This window comes from Mobula hypostoma, chromosome 1 (assembly GCF_963921235.1).
Source record: "Mobula hypostoma chromosome 1, sMobHyp1.1, whole genome shotgun sequence".
NCBI classification, from domain to species: Eukaryota; Metazoa; Chordata; class Chondrichthyes; order Myliobatiformes; family Myliobatidae; genus Mobula; species Mobula hypostoma.
Window position 1 is genome coordinate 203,127,649 of NC_086097.1, and position 16,117 is coordinate 203,143,765.

General features: G+C 40.9%; 1 protein-coding gene across 3 annotated transcripts in view; it reads right to left on the reverse strand.

Annotated features, from left to right (window-relative positions):
• Nucleotides 1-16,117, reverse strand: part of prkdc (protein kinase, DNA-activated, catalytic subunit) — a 303,035-nt gene that overhangs the window by 152,031 nt on the left and 134,887 nt on the right. For all 3 annotated transcript variants that reach the window (XR_010019774.1, XM_063063262.1, XM_063063255.1), the window contains exons 35-40: nt 15,859-16,008; nt 13,820-14,023; nt 12,211-12,396; nt 10,504-10,608; nt 6,986-7,153; nt 1,918-2,045 (exon numbers count right to left, since the gene is read on the reverse strand). Coding sequence is in view for 2 of the 3 variants with exons in the window: in XM_063063262.1 (XP_062919332.1) it covers nt 1,918-2,045; nt 6,986-7,153; nt 10,504-10,608; nt 12,211-12,396; nt 13,820-14,023; nt 15,859-16,008 (941 nt within the window). In the remaining variant the exon portion in view is untranslated. The remainder of the gene's footprint in view (nt 1-1,917; nt 2,046-6,985; nt 7,154-10,503; nt 10,609-12,210; nt 12,397-13,819; nt 14,024-15,858; nt 16,009-16,117) is intronic.

A 16,117-nucleotide genomic window follows, 5' to 3' on the forward strand; every position in this document is an offset into this window, starting at 1 on the left:
TGTCCTTTTCACGGCTGCATGACTTTTCCAGCATTTTTGTTTTCAGATGACAGAAATTTTCATTCACTATTATTGGGTAGCCTCTCAGAGAAGAATTAGCCACTACCCTATCGCATCCTTTTAGCCTGTGCAAAGTAGCACAGGTGCAGCTGCAGAAATCAATATCCACTTACCTATATGCAGATGTAGGAATCAATATCTTATTTACCATTTTGAGTACAGCTGTAGAGAATGTTAAACTGAGCAGTTGACGTCAGTGGTGGGTAAATTGATGGAAAGTATTCTTAAGGATGGTATATATAATATTCTGGACAGACGGTCTGATTAGGAACAGTCAATATGAATTTGTGCATGGAAGGTCGTGTTTGACAAATCTCATTGAATTTTTTGAAGAGGTTACTAGGAATATTGACGAGGGTAAAGCGGTGGATGTTGTCTATCTGGACTTCAGTAAGGCCTTTGACAAGGTCCCACACGGAAGGTTGGTTAGGAAGGTTCAATCGTTAGGTATTAATATTGAAGTAGTAAAATGGATTCAGCAATGGCTGGATGGGAGACACCAGAGAGTAGTGGTGGTTAACTGTGTGTCAGATTGGAGGCCGATGACTAGTGGTGTACCTCAGGGATCTATACTAGGTCCAGTGTTATTTGTCATATACATTAATGATCTGGATGATGGGGTGGTAAATTGGATGAGTAAGTATGCAGATGATACTAAGATAGGTGGAGTTATGGATAATGAAGTAGGTTTTCAAAGCTTGCAGAGAGATTTAGGCCAGTTAGAAGAGTGGGCTGAAAGATGGCAGATAGAGTTTAATGCTGATAAATGTGAGGTACCACATTTTGGTAGGACTAATCAAAATAGGACAGACATGGTAAATGGTAGGGCATTGAAGAATGCAGTAGAACAAAGGGATCTAGGAATAATGGTGCATAGTTCCCAGAAGGTGGAATCTCATGTGGATAGGGTGGTGAAGAAAGCTTTTGGTATGCTGGCCTTTATAAATCAGAGCATTGAGTATAGGAGTTGGGATGTAATGTTGAAATTGTACAAGGCATTGGTGAGGCCAAATTTGGAGTATTGTGTACAGTTCTGGTCACCAAATTATAAGAAAAATGTCAACAAAATAGAGAGTACAGAGAAGATTTACTAGAATGTTACCTGGGTTTCATCACCTAAGTTACAGAGAAAGGTTGAATAAGTCGGGCCTTTATTCTTTGGAGCGTAAAGGTTGAGTGGGGACTTGATAGAGGTATTTAAAATTATGAGGGGGATAGATAGAATTGATGTGGATAGGCTTTTTCCATTGAGAGTAGGGGAGATTCAAACAAGAGGACATGAGTTGAGAGTTAAAGGGCAAAAGTTTAGGGGTAACATGAGGGGGAACTTCTTTACTCAGAGAGTGGTGGCTGTGTGGAACGAGCTTTCAGCAGGAGTGGTTGAGGCAGGTTTGATGTTGTCATTTAAAGTTAAATTGGATAGCTATATGGACAAGAAAGGAATGGAGGGTTATGGGCCGAGTGCAGGTCGGTGGGACTAGGTGACAGTAAGAATTCGGCACGGACTAGAAGGGCCGAGATGGCCTGTTTCCAAGCTGTAATTATTATATGGTTATATGGTTAATAAAACTAACAAGAACTTGCCTATTTCAATAAAAGAAATCTCACCCGTGCACATAGTTTCTGTCAAACAAGTCCAACATAAAAATCTTACTTGCTGGGGGCAAAGTACAAGTAAATATCTAAGCTATTTCTGGTTCAATGAGTTTACTCTGAAAGCTGAGGCTATAAACTAAAAGCACATAGACATCATAGAATTTTTTTTTTGCAGGCATGATCTGAAGTAGCAATGGAACTCAAAATACAAAGATTAAGATTTTATGGTCCAGTTTCCCAGTGCTCTATGGTATACAATACCGATGTGCTATATTTTGAAAGCAGGTCTGAAATGCTTCCTCCATGATGTGTTTACTGTCACGACACAGAACTCCAGTCAGAAGCCTGAACAACAGTGGGCTCTGAGATAGCTCCAAAGCATCTAGTAACTGAAAAATGTAAAGAAAAACACCAATTGCAACTAATAATCAGAGCAATCTTCAGTACAATTTCTGATAAGAGAAATGCATTGTAGTTAATGTAATTGGTGAAGGTGATAAAATAAAATTCATTGCTAGCAGCAGCAGTCAGCTAATGCTGTGCAATCCCTTAAAGTGTGTAAAAAATTCCAAGTAAAATGTTAATCAGCTTGATTTTGCAAATTAATTAAATTAGAAGTCTAAAGTAAGGAGTCCTGTGTAAATGGCATATTTTCAAAATTATGTTGAGTCTCAGCAGTAACATTTAGACCAGGGATAACATATTTTTTTAAATCCACGGCACTTGTAAGTACAGGTCATAATACACAACAGAAGCCACTACTTGCGACATCTTGTCCTGCACAAACTGGCTGGCATGGTCACCATATTTGAAATATATTGCATTGACTGCAAAGCATTTCTTTTAACATCCGGGGCCAAAGTATATAAATGCCAAATTTCTTAAATACCAAAAGGTGCATCCTAGGTTTGTAAGCAACACCATGGGCCAAAGGAGAAGGGAGTTAGGAACAACGATCAAGAAAGAGGAGAGGCAAGTCCATTGAGCATCTGAATTATTGGTCCGGAGATGGTCATGACTTTGATGAAGACTTTGGAGGCAGCGACAGAAGAGGCAGAAGTGATCGGAGGGTGGGAAGCCTTCACAGGAGAAATTTTGAGAGTGCAGAGTTTGTATGTTCCTGTCAGGATTAAAGGCAAAGTGAATAGGAATAAGGAACCTTGGTTCTCAAGGGATATTGCAACTCTGATAAAGAAGAAGAGGGAGTTGTATGACATGTATAGGAAGCAGGGAATAAATAAGGTGCCTGAGGAGTATAAGAAGTGCAAGAAAATACTTAAGGAAGAAATCAGGAGGGCTAAAATAAGACATGAGGTTGCCTTGGCAGTCAAAGTGAAGGATAATCCAAAGAGCTTTTACAGGTATATTAAGAGCAAAAGGATTGTAAGGGATAAAATTGGTCCTCTTGAAGATCAGAGTGGTCGGCTATGTGCGGAACCAAAGGAAATGGGGGAGATCTTAAATAGGTTTTTTGCATCTGTATTTACTAAGGAAACTGGCATGAAGTCTATGGAATTAAGGGAAACAAGTAGTGAGATCATGGAAACTATACAGATCGAAAAGGAGGAGGTCCTTGCTGTCTTGAGGAAAATTAAAGTGGATAAAACCCCAGGACCTGACAGGGTGTTCCCTCGGACCTTGAAGGAGACTAGTGTTGAAATTGCAGGGGCCCAGGCAGAAATATTTAAAATGTCGCTGTCTACAGGTGAGGTGCCGGAGGATTGGAGAGTGGCTCATGTTGTTCCGTTGTTTAAAAAAGGATCGAAAAGTAATCCGGGAAATTATAGGCCAGTAAGTTTAATGTCGGTAGTAGGTAAGTTATTGGAGGGAGTACTAAGAGACAGAATCTACAAGCATTTGGATAGACAGGGACTTATTAGGGAGAGTCAACATGGCTTTGTGCGTGGTAGGTCATGTTTGACCAATCTGTTGGAGCCTTTCGAGGAGGTTACCAGGAAAGTGGATGAAGGGAAGGCAGTGGATATTGTCTACATGGACTTCAGTAAGGCCTTTGACAAGGTCCCGCATGGGAGGTTAGTTAGGAAAATTCAGTCGCTAGGTATACATGGAGAGGTGGTAAACTGGATTAGACATTGGCTCAATGGAAGAAACCAAAGAGTGGTAGTAGAGGATTGCTTCTCAGAGTGGAGGCCTGTGACTAATGGTGTGCTACAGAGATCAGTGCTGGGTCCATTGTTATTTGTCCTCTATGTCAATGATCTGGATGATAATGTGGTAAATTGGATCAGCAAATTTGCTGATGATACAAAGATTGGAGGTGTAGTAGACAATGAGGAAGGTTTTCAGAGCCTGCAGAGGGACTTGGACCAGCTGGAAAAATGGGCTGAAAAATGGCAGATGGAGTTTAATACTGACAAGTGTGTGGTATTGCACTTTGGAAGGACAAACCAAGGTAGAACATACAGGGTAAATGGTAAGGCACTGAGGAGTGCAGTGGAACAGAGGGATCTGGAAATACAGGTACAAAATTCCCTAAAAGTGGCGTCACAGGTAGATAGGGTCGTAAAGAGAGCTTTTGGTACATTGGCCTTTATTAATCAAAGTATTGAGTATAAGAGCTGGAATGTTATGATGAGGTTGTATAAGGCATTGGTGAGGCCGAATCTGGAGTATTGTGTTCAGTTTTGGTCACCAAATTACAGGAAGGATATAAATAATGTTGAAAGAGTGCAGAGAAGGTTTACAAGGATGTTGCCGGGACTTGAGAAACTCAGTTACAGAGAAAGGTTGAATAGGTTAGGACTTTATTCCCTGGAGCGTAGAAGAATGAGGGAAGATTTGATAGGGGTATATAAAATTATGATGGGTATAGATAGAGTGAATGCAAGCAGGCTTAATCCACTGAGGCAAGGGGAGAAAAAAACCAGAGGTGGGTTAAGGGTGAGGGGGAAAAAGTTTAAAGGGAACATTAGAGGGGGCTTCTTCACATAGAGAGTGGTGGGAGTATGGAATGAGCTGCCAGACGGAATAAATTGGACAGATACATGGATGGGAGGTGTACGGAGTGATATGGTCCGTGTGCAGGTCAGTGGGACTAGGCAGAAAATGGTTCGGCACAGCCAAGAAGGGTCAAAAGGCCTGTTTCTGTGCTATAGTTTCTATGGTAAGTGGGCAATGCTGAGATGGAATCAGTCAGTGTTTGTAGGGTCAGAAGATGTTCAATTAAAATGGATGGAGGTTGAGACTAGTAAGAAAAGAATACTTGGTGACAGTGCAATAACTATAAGATATTTTAATCTTACATGCAGTGGGCAATCAAATTGGACAGAGTGGCCATGAGAACAAGTTCATATTGTGCATTCAGAATAGCTTTCTGCAGTACATGGATAAGGATTTACAAGCATCTTTGTGGCGGGGGGGGTCATTTTTTACAAATGATTATTTTGGAGGCGGTGACAAAAATGATTGATGAGGGCAGTGGATGCTGTATACATGGACTTCAGTAAAGCAATGGTGTTTTATTATAAAATAATCCAAAGGATTAAGGCAAATGGGTTGCACTGTGATTTTGCATATTGGATTCAAAACTGGCTTGGTCATTGAATTCTGACAGTAAAAGGGTGTAAATTGACTGAAGGTGTGTAACAAGTGACGTTCCACTGGTATCAATGCTGGGATCTCTGTTGTTTGTGAGTTATATAAATGGCTTGGATGAAAATGTTAGTGTGCTGACTAGCAAATTTGCAAACAACACAAACTTCAGTAGAGCTGTGGATAGTGAAGATGTTTATCAACAGATACAGCAGGATATACTTCAGCAGGAAGTATGGATGGAGAATGGCAGATGGAATTTAATTTAGATGAGTGTGAAGTGTTGCAGTTTGAGAGGTCAAATGCAAAAAGCAAGTACACAGTTGGACCTTTACCAGAACTGACCAAGTCCATTTCTTCCCAAAGAATGGCAACACAAGTGGATAAGGTGGTGTTCAGCACATTCATCTTCATTACCCAGGGTGCTGAGCTTAACTGTCAGGAAGTCATGTTGTAGCTGTGTAAAACTTCGGTTAGGCCACCTTTGGAAAATCGTGTCCAGTTCTGATCCCCATTACATGAAAGATGTGGAGATTTTCAGAAGTATGCAGAATATTCTATCATTGTTTATACTATAATTTCTATAATCCCTTATATTTCTATAATATGACCATGATATTGTCTGGATTGGAGTGCATTAGGAGAGATTGGACAAACTTCGATTCTATTGTCTGACATGTCAGAGTCTAAGAGATAACTTAATTGAAGTTTATAAAATTATGAGAGGCAAGGAGACAGTAGATAATAAGAGTCTTCCGTGGAATTGTGAAAAATAAATTGAGAACATATTTAAGATGAAAGGAGGAAAGCTTAAAGGAAATTTGCGAGGCAAGATTTTGTTTTAACCAGACAGTGGTGGGTGCCTGGATCATGCAGCCAGCAGAAGTGGCATTCGAATACAAATCATGTGCAGACAGCTGGGAGTAGTTCAGATCAGCACGTTGGTGGACACAGACATTGTGGGCCACAGGCCTTACTCCTGTGCTGCACTGTTCTATATTCTTAATACATTACGGAGTCAAGCAGGTTCCTGTCTACTTTGGATTTGGTAATGGGTAATGAGAAAGGTTTAATAAGTGACCTCATAGTAAAAGATACCTGAGGAATAAATGACCAGAGTATGATAGAATTCTGTATTCGGTTTGAAACAGAAAAACTTGAGTTAGAAACGACTGGTACATATACATACAGGGAGTTACAATGTCAAAAGAACTAGCTAAAGTTGGTTGTGTTGATGGATTAGCATGCAGGGAGGAATTTAAAGATATAATCCATGTTACTCAGCAAAACTATATTCCAGTAAGGAGGAAAGATTTTAACGGAGGGTTGAACCAACCATGGCTAACTAAAGAAGTGCACAATAAGTTTCAAGAAAATGTGTAACACAAAATCTTCAGGTCAACCCAAAGATTGAGATAGATTCAGAATCCATTGATTCCAAGAACTGATGTGCACACAACGTGCATACAAAAAGACCAGGGTGGGAAAAAAAAACAGAATGCTTTTGGAGGTCATACATCTCCTGTAACTGAATTACATCACCAAATAGATGAGTCAAACATAATCACTCTATTATATAGATTCTTCCATTAATAAAGCCAGAAATTCGTTTCTCAGATTTCAATTTCTCCCCAAAACTGAAATTTACATTTCTAATCAAGAATAGGGAAACAGAATATGTTATTTCACTTCTCTCAGTTCACCAAAACTATTCATTACTCTTCTTCTAGAGTAAAAGATAAATATTTCATATATTCTGTTAAAAAACTGCACTTACTTTTTTGATGCAGTCTGCATAGTTGTTGTACTTCAATGTACCCTTGGGAAATTCATCTGATTTCATTGGGAAATGGGCAGCCACAAATTGATCGAGGGAGTTTTGAAGTTTTGAAAGATTTTCTTCCGGAAGCTGAGTAAAAAATGGTAGTATAATCACTGCTTGGGTCTGCAAAAAAGAAAAAGAAAAATGTTTCAGGGCATTTTGACTTGAATTCCATTGTCTAAACTTTATAATTACTGCTTGAGTCTGCAAAATAAAAAGAATATAAATTTCAGAACATTTTGACTTGAATTCCATTGCCTAAACTTATAAATCTGGCAGTGTCATGAACTTGACAGTAATTTAAAAATGGAGGAGGCCATTCTGCCCATTGAGAAAGAAGGGGAGGACTACAAGCTAGAATGAAATGCAGGAAATGCAGGGGAATGAAAATTCCTCTATCCAGCATCATTTTCACAAACGTACAGTCACTGGAGAGCAAGACTAAGGACCAAAGGGCAAGATTGCTGTAATGGAGGGAAATAAGGGATTGCTGTGTTCTATCTTTCAAGGAGACACTGTTTACTCTGGACATGCCAGATAACCTGGCAAGACCGAAGGGCATCTTGATACAACGGCTGGACTCGACAGCTGATTTGGAGAAGGCAAAAGGTGGGGGTCGTGTGCTTCATGACAAACTCTTTGTGGTGCTCGGAAGTAGTGGTCTTGTCGCACTCTTGTTCCCCCAACCTGGAACATCTAACAACTAAGTGCCGACCATACTACCTACCTTCGTGATCCTAACCGCAGTTTACATACCGTCGAAGGCCAACGTTAATCAGACACTTGAGATATTAAGTGCTGTCATCGGCATACAAGAAACAGCCTACCCAATGCCTTTCAAATCATCGTTGGGGACCTCAATCAGGTTTGTTTGACAAATTCTTTACACAATTATCATCAACATACAACCTGCAGCACCAGGAGTCCCCACACATTCAACCACTGCCATATGACTTAGGAATGCCTACCTTTCCATGCCTAGACTGCACTTCAGGAAATCTGATCACTTGTCTGTCCTCCTCCTACCCGCACAGAAGCATAAGCTAAAGAGCAAGGCTTCAGAGATAAGAATAAAGAGGTAGTTGTGGGAGGCAGAGGAGTGGCTATGGGATTGCTTCGAGTCAGTGGACTGGGCTGTGTTTGAGGACTCATCAGAGATCTGAATGAATACACCATGACTGTCACGGACTTTACTAAATTAGTCGTGGATAATTGTGTCCACACAAAATCATTCAATCTTCCCCAACCAGAAGCCTTGGATGAACCATAAGATCTGGTGACTAAGTAAGATACAAAAGGTCCAGGTACAATCTCTAGAAATCCTTTTCACAGGTGAAGTGGCAATTCTGGACCAAACATGAATCACTGAAGGATGCCCAACAGCTGTGGCAGGGCTTGAATGCTGTCACTTCTGACAAAGTGAAACCAAACAACAAAGGTGATAAGGTTTCACTCCCAGGTGAGCTCCATGCCTTGAATGCTCACTTCGACCATCAAGACATGGAGGAACCTTCATGAGCTCTCACAGCCCTTGATGACCCTGTGATTTCAATTTCTAAGGCTGCCATGGAAGCATCCTTCAGGAGGATGAACCCATTGAAAGCATCCGGCCCAGATAGGGTACCTGGCCGAGTACTGATCAACTTTCTGGAGCAGTCATCGATATCTTTAACCTCTCACGTCAGCAGTCTGAGATAGCCACCTGCTAGGAGCAGGTTTCAAGCATACTGATGCCTAAGAATATGGTGAACTGCCTCAATGACCATTATCCAGTAGCACTTGCATCCACTGTGATGTGCTTTGACAGTCTGGTGATGAAACTCCTACCTACAAAGCAACTTGGATCCCCTCCAACAGGTCCACAGCAGATGCCATTTCATTGGCTCTTCACTCAACCCTGGAACATCTGGACAATGAAGAAGCATACACCAAGGTGCTCTCCATCAACCAGAGCTCAGCAATCAATACTATCATCACCTCAAGACTAATCAGCAAGCTCCAAGACCCAAGCCTCAATAGCTCCTTTTGCAACAGGATCCCACATTTTTTCACTTACAAATGCCAGTCAGTTCAGATTGACAATAACATCTCCTCCACAATCTCCATCTGCACAGGTGCCTCACAAGGCTGTATGCTTAGCCTCCTGCTCTACTCATTTTACACTTATATGTGGCTAAGCACAGTTCCAATGCCATATTTAAGTTTGCTGATGACATCACTGCTGTTGTTGAATCAAAGGCAGTAATGAATCAGCATATAGGAGGGAGACTGTAAATCTGGCTGGGCAGTGGCCACAACATCATCCTCTCACCCGACATCAGCAAGACCAAGGAGCTGACTATTGACTTCAGGAGTTCGGCCTGGAATTCAGACTGTGTCATCAGAGAGTCCAGGGCTTCGATATCGAAGCTCAGAGGCCGAAGCCTGGAGACTAGATACTAGAGTTGGACGTGTGTGTGTGTGTGTGTGTGTGTGTGTTTGTGTGTGTGTTTTTGTGTGTGTGTTTTTGTGTGTGTATATAAAAAGGAAGGGGCTTGTTTTGTATCGTTGTTCTGCTGCCTGTTATGTTCTCTGTTGTTCTGTCAAGCATTGTGGGCATGATACATTGGCACCAGAAAATATGGCCACATCTGTGGGCTGCCCCCAGCACATCCTCGGGTGTGTTGGTTGTTAACACAAACAATGCATTTCACTCAACATACATCAAAGTTGCTGGTGAACGCAGCAGGCCAAGCAGCATCTATAGGAAGAGGTGCAGTCGACGTTTCAGGCCGAGACCCTTCGTCATTTCACTGTATGTTTTAATGTACATGTGATAAATATATCTGAATCTCCCGAATGAGTTATCTCCGACAATATCGACTTACAAGGTTTAATGAACGGATGCCAAAGTGAAATTCTAGGACAATAACTTATTCCTCTCAATAATTCACCACTCTTTTCTAATGACACTGATACAATTCTACATAGCCCACATCTTTTTAGTGCTATAGGCCCAGTGGAAACTATTTTAACTAGAAAATTATCAGAACAAAACAAAATGGCAAAACTCACAAGCTTACTGTATGTGCCTAGACAGTCTGTCAAACGCAACCATGCATTGTTCATATTTGCTTGGCTAATGACAGCATGCCACATCATTCACGCTCAGCCAGTGTGTAATAACGCCCTTTTAGAGCTGGTTCAGATAACATTTGTTCCCAGGAATGCATTGTGAATGCCTAGTGAGGTACCAGGGTATGTCATGAGCGTCCCCTACAAATCAATCCTCCTGCCAATTTAAAATATTTTCAGACAAACATCTGTCAAAAACTGAGTTTTTTTGCATGACTTCCTCCATAATTTTGTAAAAAGTAACATTATACTTTTTAAATGTTAATGATGTTCCAGCTTCTCATTTATCCCATGTGAATCTCCATGCCTTTATTTTGCCATCAGGTAAAACTTTCCCCACTGAAAGTTGAAAAAGATACCTTCAAGTTCAATGCTAATGTTGAGTCCGTTAATATAGTGTTATAGGTATGGAATACCAATTCAAATGCTTCATGACTATTGCCAAAAGAGACCGAGGAATCAATCTAAAAAGAAAATAAAACTCAAGTTAGCAAAACTATCTGCATTAGGTAAGTAACTATCACATCAACTAAATTGAACAATGTCCAAGGAAATATTTTAGAGAAGCAATTCAACACAAACTTATTGAAGAATTACCCATGCACATTAATAAGTGTTTAAGGAGACCAGTGGTATGGATTTGCCAGCTGCTTTGGGGTTGCAGCATCTTCTGCTACATTGGAGCTCATACGGCCCTCCATAGGTTGGGGTTGAAGATGGATGTTGTGTTCCAGCGGTCCAAGTTGTTGGTGCAGTGCTGCCAGTCGATAAACAAGCCAGTGCAGTACAATATGGAGAACAGGCTGCTGCCCAAGCAGCAGGCTCCCCTCCTCCATGCAGTTTTTGAATCCAAAGGATTGGCAGGAGCATTGCAAGAGTTTCCAGTCAGTGTTAGATTCAACATAGGGTTGCCTTGGGGACTCCAGCCCTGAATTTTCCTTGGGGTAACTCGCGAAGCCTTCTCCATAAGTGGGTATAGCCGCAAGTAGCTGAGGTTTGAAATCAAAGTTTTCCTTCTCCTAGCTAGCTGCCAACCACAGCTGACAAGCCCCAATTTGCTCAGATAGGAACTCAGATTGCAGCAATATCTGAACAGTCGTGTTAAATACCCTGGTTTAACAACATGTTTCCTTTGGTTGGCCTATGCTTCTATTTAAATATATTGCCCAGCACTGCATTTCTGACTTGTGAACTGCTTGGATTATGAACAATTCCCTGAATGGAATCATGCCATAACCTGGAGAGAATCTGTAATTATCTAAGGTTTAACTGCAGAGGCTCAAGCCTCTGTTAAACTCAGATAGGAATAATGATTGATCAAAACTTGATGCAAGAGGGAGAGTAGCCACAGCTTTACATGAGCTGGTTCACAAAGCATGGAGGGCAAATGGTATTTGGCACAGCTTTTCAATTGGTTTTGGGAGGCAACAAAGATATAGAGGACAGTTCCAGCAGCAGATGGACTGATGGACAATGAAGACAGTCAATACAGCCAAGATAAATCTAAAAATGTATAGGAGCTCTAGGGTTGAAAGCAGAACTTGCAGCCAAATAAGATGTCTTGCTGAGATAAAGATCAGTTTGATTAGAAGTGAGTGGAAACCATTAATAGGAGTACAAGCATTAAAACAGATACCAATGACACAATCTTTATTCCTGGCAACAGTTAACTGAAGGAAATTATACCGAATCCAGGAGCAGATGACCATCAGACAATCAAGGTACTCAATGAAAGAAATCAGTCAGCTTTAATTGGGTAATTTAGGAATTATTCCAGAATACTACCGGAAACAAAATTGCATGGCTATTCATCAAAGATCTTGACATGTTGCTCTTAGTTCTAAGGACCCAGTAACTGTCAGACTTAGAACCACGTTTATCCTCACTGTCTGCATCATTTCTTCTCTTCATTTTCTTCTAATGTCTTTGATCATTTTTATCATTCATCAATACAATAAATCTTCTTTGAAGGTGGGATATTCTGCCTTAAGAGTTGCAGTTTCCAATGACAAATGTTTTATATTGCCATTTACAGGGCACATGCAGTATTGGCAAACAAAATATACCTGAAGCACTTTGGATAGGAGTGTCAAGACAGCCATTTTGCTCTCAGGGCTGGATTCCTGTGACCACCAAGACTTAAGTTCTGACCAGTTGGTAAGTACTGCATTGACCAGGAGAATACCTTGCTTTTTTCGTACATTCTGATCTCTGAAACTTTGGTCAAGCATTCCATTGAGAACAGTGCTTACCTGTAAAAGGAGAATAAGCAATATGGATGGTCAAAAGCAGTAAATGAAACAATGAAAATCCTACAGTATTCATTAAATCTCTAAATTTAGATCTGCACAATCCCTGAATTTTTCTTTGGTGTATAATCAAACAATGAAAAATGAAAAGTTAGGCAAATACACAAAGTGATTTGTAAAATTAATCCAGTTACCCTACTTTACTTTGGTGAGTTATTGCACTCAGCGTCATCCCAGGTGACAAGGAGCAACACTGTCAGGTTGTTTTGTCTGGACTCTCATCTTGCCTTATAACAACACTGGAGGCCACCAGCTGACCCAAAGAATCCATACCAGACTGACAGAAGCAATGGCATTAGTCCCATTCGCAATCAATTTCCTAGTATACCTGCAATACGCAATTCAACAGCTTTTGATGCTTTTTGCCACAAACAAAACTAAATTTCCACTTAACCTACCAGCAAGTCTTTGGGATGTGGGAAGGAATCCAGAGGAAACGCATGTGCACAGTCAAAGAACTCAAACTCAGGATAGACAACACTCCAGGTCTGCATTAGTGAACTGTGAGACAGCAACACTCCCTGCGATACACCAGACACCCAGTACAATCAAACCTGGATTAGTGAACTGTGAGACAGCATCACTCCCTGCTATACACCAGACACCCAATACAATCAAACCTGTTTTAGTGAACTGTGAGACAGCATCACTCCCTGCTATACACCAGACACCCAGTACAATCAAACCTGGATTAGTGAACTGTGAGACAGCATCACTCCCTGCTATACACCAGACACCCAATACAATCAAATTTGGATTAGTGGATCTGTAGGATAACAGCACCAACTACTTTTCTACTGTAAACAAAAACAGAAAAGTTGGATCTGCAGAACTGATTATGGTTTGAAACAAATCCAGCATCCTTCTCCCATCCAATAAAACTTCAAAATGCCTTATCAGTGGTATATGTTATATATTTTCTTTTTTCTATTTAATACTGGCCATCATAAACCGACTATCATAAAATGGTATCACTTGACCAAAAGTGAAAAACATCATTAATACGAGATGCAGATGCAGAAAATCCAAAGCAACACACATACCAAATCCTGGAGGAACTCTGCAGGTCAGGCAGCATCTAAGGAAATTAATAAAAAGTCAACGTTTCGGGCTGAGACCCTTCTTCCGGACTAAGAAGAAAGGGGGAAGATGCCAGAATAAAAAGGTAGGAAGGAAGCCAGCTAGAAGGTGACAGGTGAAGCCAGGTGGGTGGGGAAGGTCAAGGGCTGGAGAAGAAGGAATCTGATAGCAGAGGAGAGTGAACTACAGGAGACATCATGGCACATCCACTGACATTCTGCATAAACTGTTAGAACCCTAATCAATAGCTTTTGCTTAACATCATTGTAATATGAACAGTGCTTACCATTTTAGAGTTTTTACTTGCTGAATTCATTAACATGGCAACTGAAGAGTTAAGATTTCTGAGCAATTCGTCATTAATGGTTTCAGGAAACAAACTGTAGAAGTATTCGCCATGGAAAAATCTGATGAAATTTCTCTGGGATGCCCCTGAAAGCGATACGGAGAGCTCCACTGTGTTTAAAAGCAATGAAACCAGTTCTTCACACTACAGAATCAAGAGAGAAAGTATATTCAGGTGTGCTTCCACTTTGATATCCAGTAATATGAAAAAAAATGATATTCTACAACATCAGCAACTTCCACTGACGTTATCCCTTAATGTAATTGAATCTCATAATATCCCACTGGGGTTAATTATCAAACAAAGGCCTTACACCCAATAAGTAATTGATAAAAGAGATGGCAAAAGCTTGAATATATATATATATATATATATAAAAAATATATATCTATGTGAAGAAACTGATTGTTCCTAATACAGATGACATCCTAAAAACAGGCTGGATAAAGACTTTCCATAACATGATGCCTTGTTATCCATTATCTACAGTACGTCAAGAAACATAAATAAAAACAAATGATTGTGTTGAGTTATTTAGTTTTATTGCACAGTTTCAGTGAGAGAGCAGTTTGATTAATAGGTCTGGATGTTACAATCACTAAAGTTTATGCACTGCACTTGACTTGAGTGGAAGTAGTTCTTAAAGATGACCACTAGATGATGTTACTACCATTACGACGCATCTTCAGTTGTGTACCTCGACATCACTGGGTGTTTTGGCCTTTTATCACAAGGCACCCTCAGCCGAGGCAGGCCCACCACAGGCTGATCAGACCTGGGTGTGTGTCACATGGTTAGTCTTTAGATGGTCACTTGGTAGCCCAGACAGCATCCCTTCTTTTCAGCCACAGCCAGAGACTGCTCATTTCAGCGGCATTAGCAAGTGCTTTGATTGCCTTCCTATGGGCCTGCCCTCTGACTCCTACTTCCCTCAGCAGCCTTACGGTGGAACTGGCTACAAATCCCCTGCACCCCATCTCAACTGGGCGCACTTTTACGTTCCAGCTTTGCTCCTCTGCTTCAACTGCAAGGTTGGCATATCGCAGCCTTTTCCATTCATAAGCCTCATCCACAGCGTCCTCCCAGGGGACTGTCAGCTCAATGAAAAAGACACGCCGACAGGACCAAAGGACCAGGTCGGGCTGTAGGTTGGTGTTGCAATTGCAGATGGGGAGGTAAGTTTCTGGCCTGAATCAACACGCATTTCCCAGTCCCTGGCTGCACTCAATGGGCATGAGTTGTGAGGCAAGGGGTTAGCCCCTGGTTTCTCTCCTTCCCGGATGAAGGATGGTAGTTGTGTGGACCGTTGTCTGGGCACTGAGAGGCCTGGCGTTGGTGGTTACTCTCTTACACTCAAGTTCAGCTGCCAAACACCTCAGCACTTGGTTGTGTCGTCAGGTCTATCTGCCTTGTGTTAGGCTGGTCTTGCAACTAACCACGATGTGCTTGAGGGATGCCATATCGACAGTACGTCAAGAAACGTAAATAAAAACAAATGATTTTGTTTTGTGTTATTTAGTTTTATTGCACAACTTCAGTGAGAGAGAAAAGTTTATTCTGTATCTCAGCCTTTGTTTGTGCAGTGACTTGTAAGTACGGATTTCTGAAGTCTAAACCGCCATAATGCAGAGGTCAATCAAAACTGCACTGATTTAGTTTATTCTGTGGGTGGTTATTAAAACAAGCATTCTGCAACTTGCCCAATTCTATGACAACTGACAAAGTAGAGCAGATTAACAATGTTTGAATTACCAAATAAGCATATTCGGAAAACTCAAAATACTGAAGATGATGGAAATCTTTTGTTCCAGAAAATGCGGCGGGTTTGACTCATAAATTAATACTGGTGTAGTAAAAAGCATAGCAGTCAAGCTACTATTACAATGGTATATTCTCTGAGCTGAAATATTTTATGGAAAAGAATGCAGGTCACCCTTTCAGGGCATCCAATTTTTATTCGTAACAGCACATTTACTCACCTGCACACCAAGGGAAAATGACAGTTGTAAAAGCCCATCTGCTAACACCTTACTGCTAACATCTATTGATGGCAGTGATTTTCTCTCATCGCCAGGTGCCATTCCTTTGTAGACAGCTGACAAAAGCTTTGAATTCAGTGGCGTACCTGTCTGTAGTAAACCAGCATTATGTTTAGAACCTATGCACTCAGATACATGTGAAATGTCAAATTAACGAAATGAATCACTAAATAAATTTAATTAATCAGTGTTACTGAAT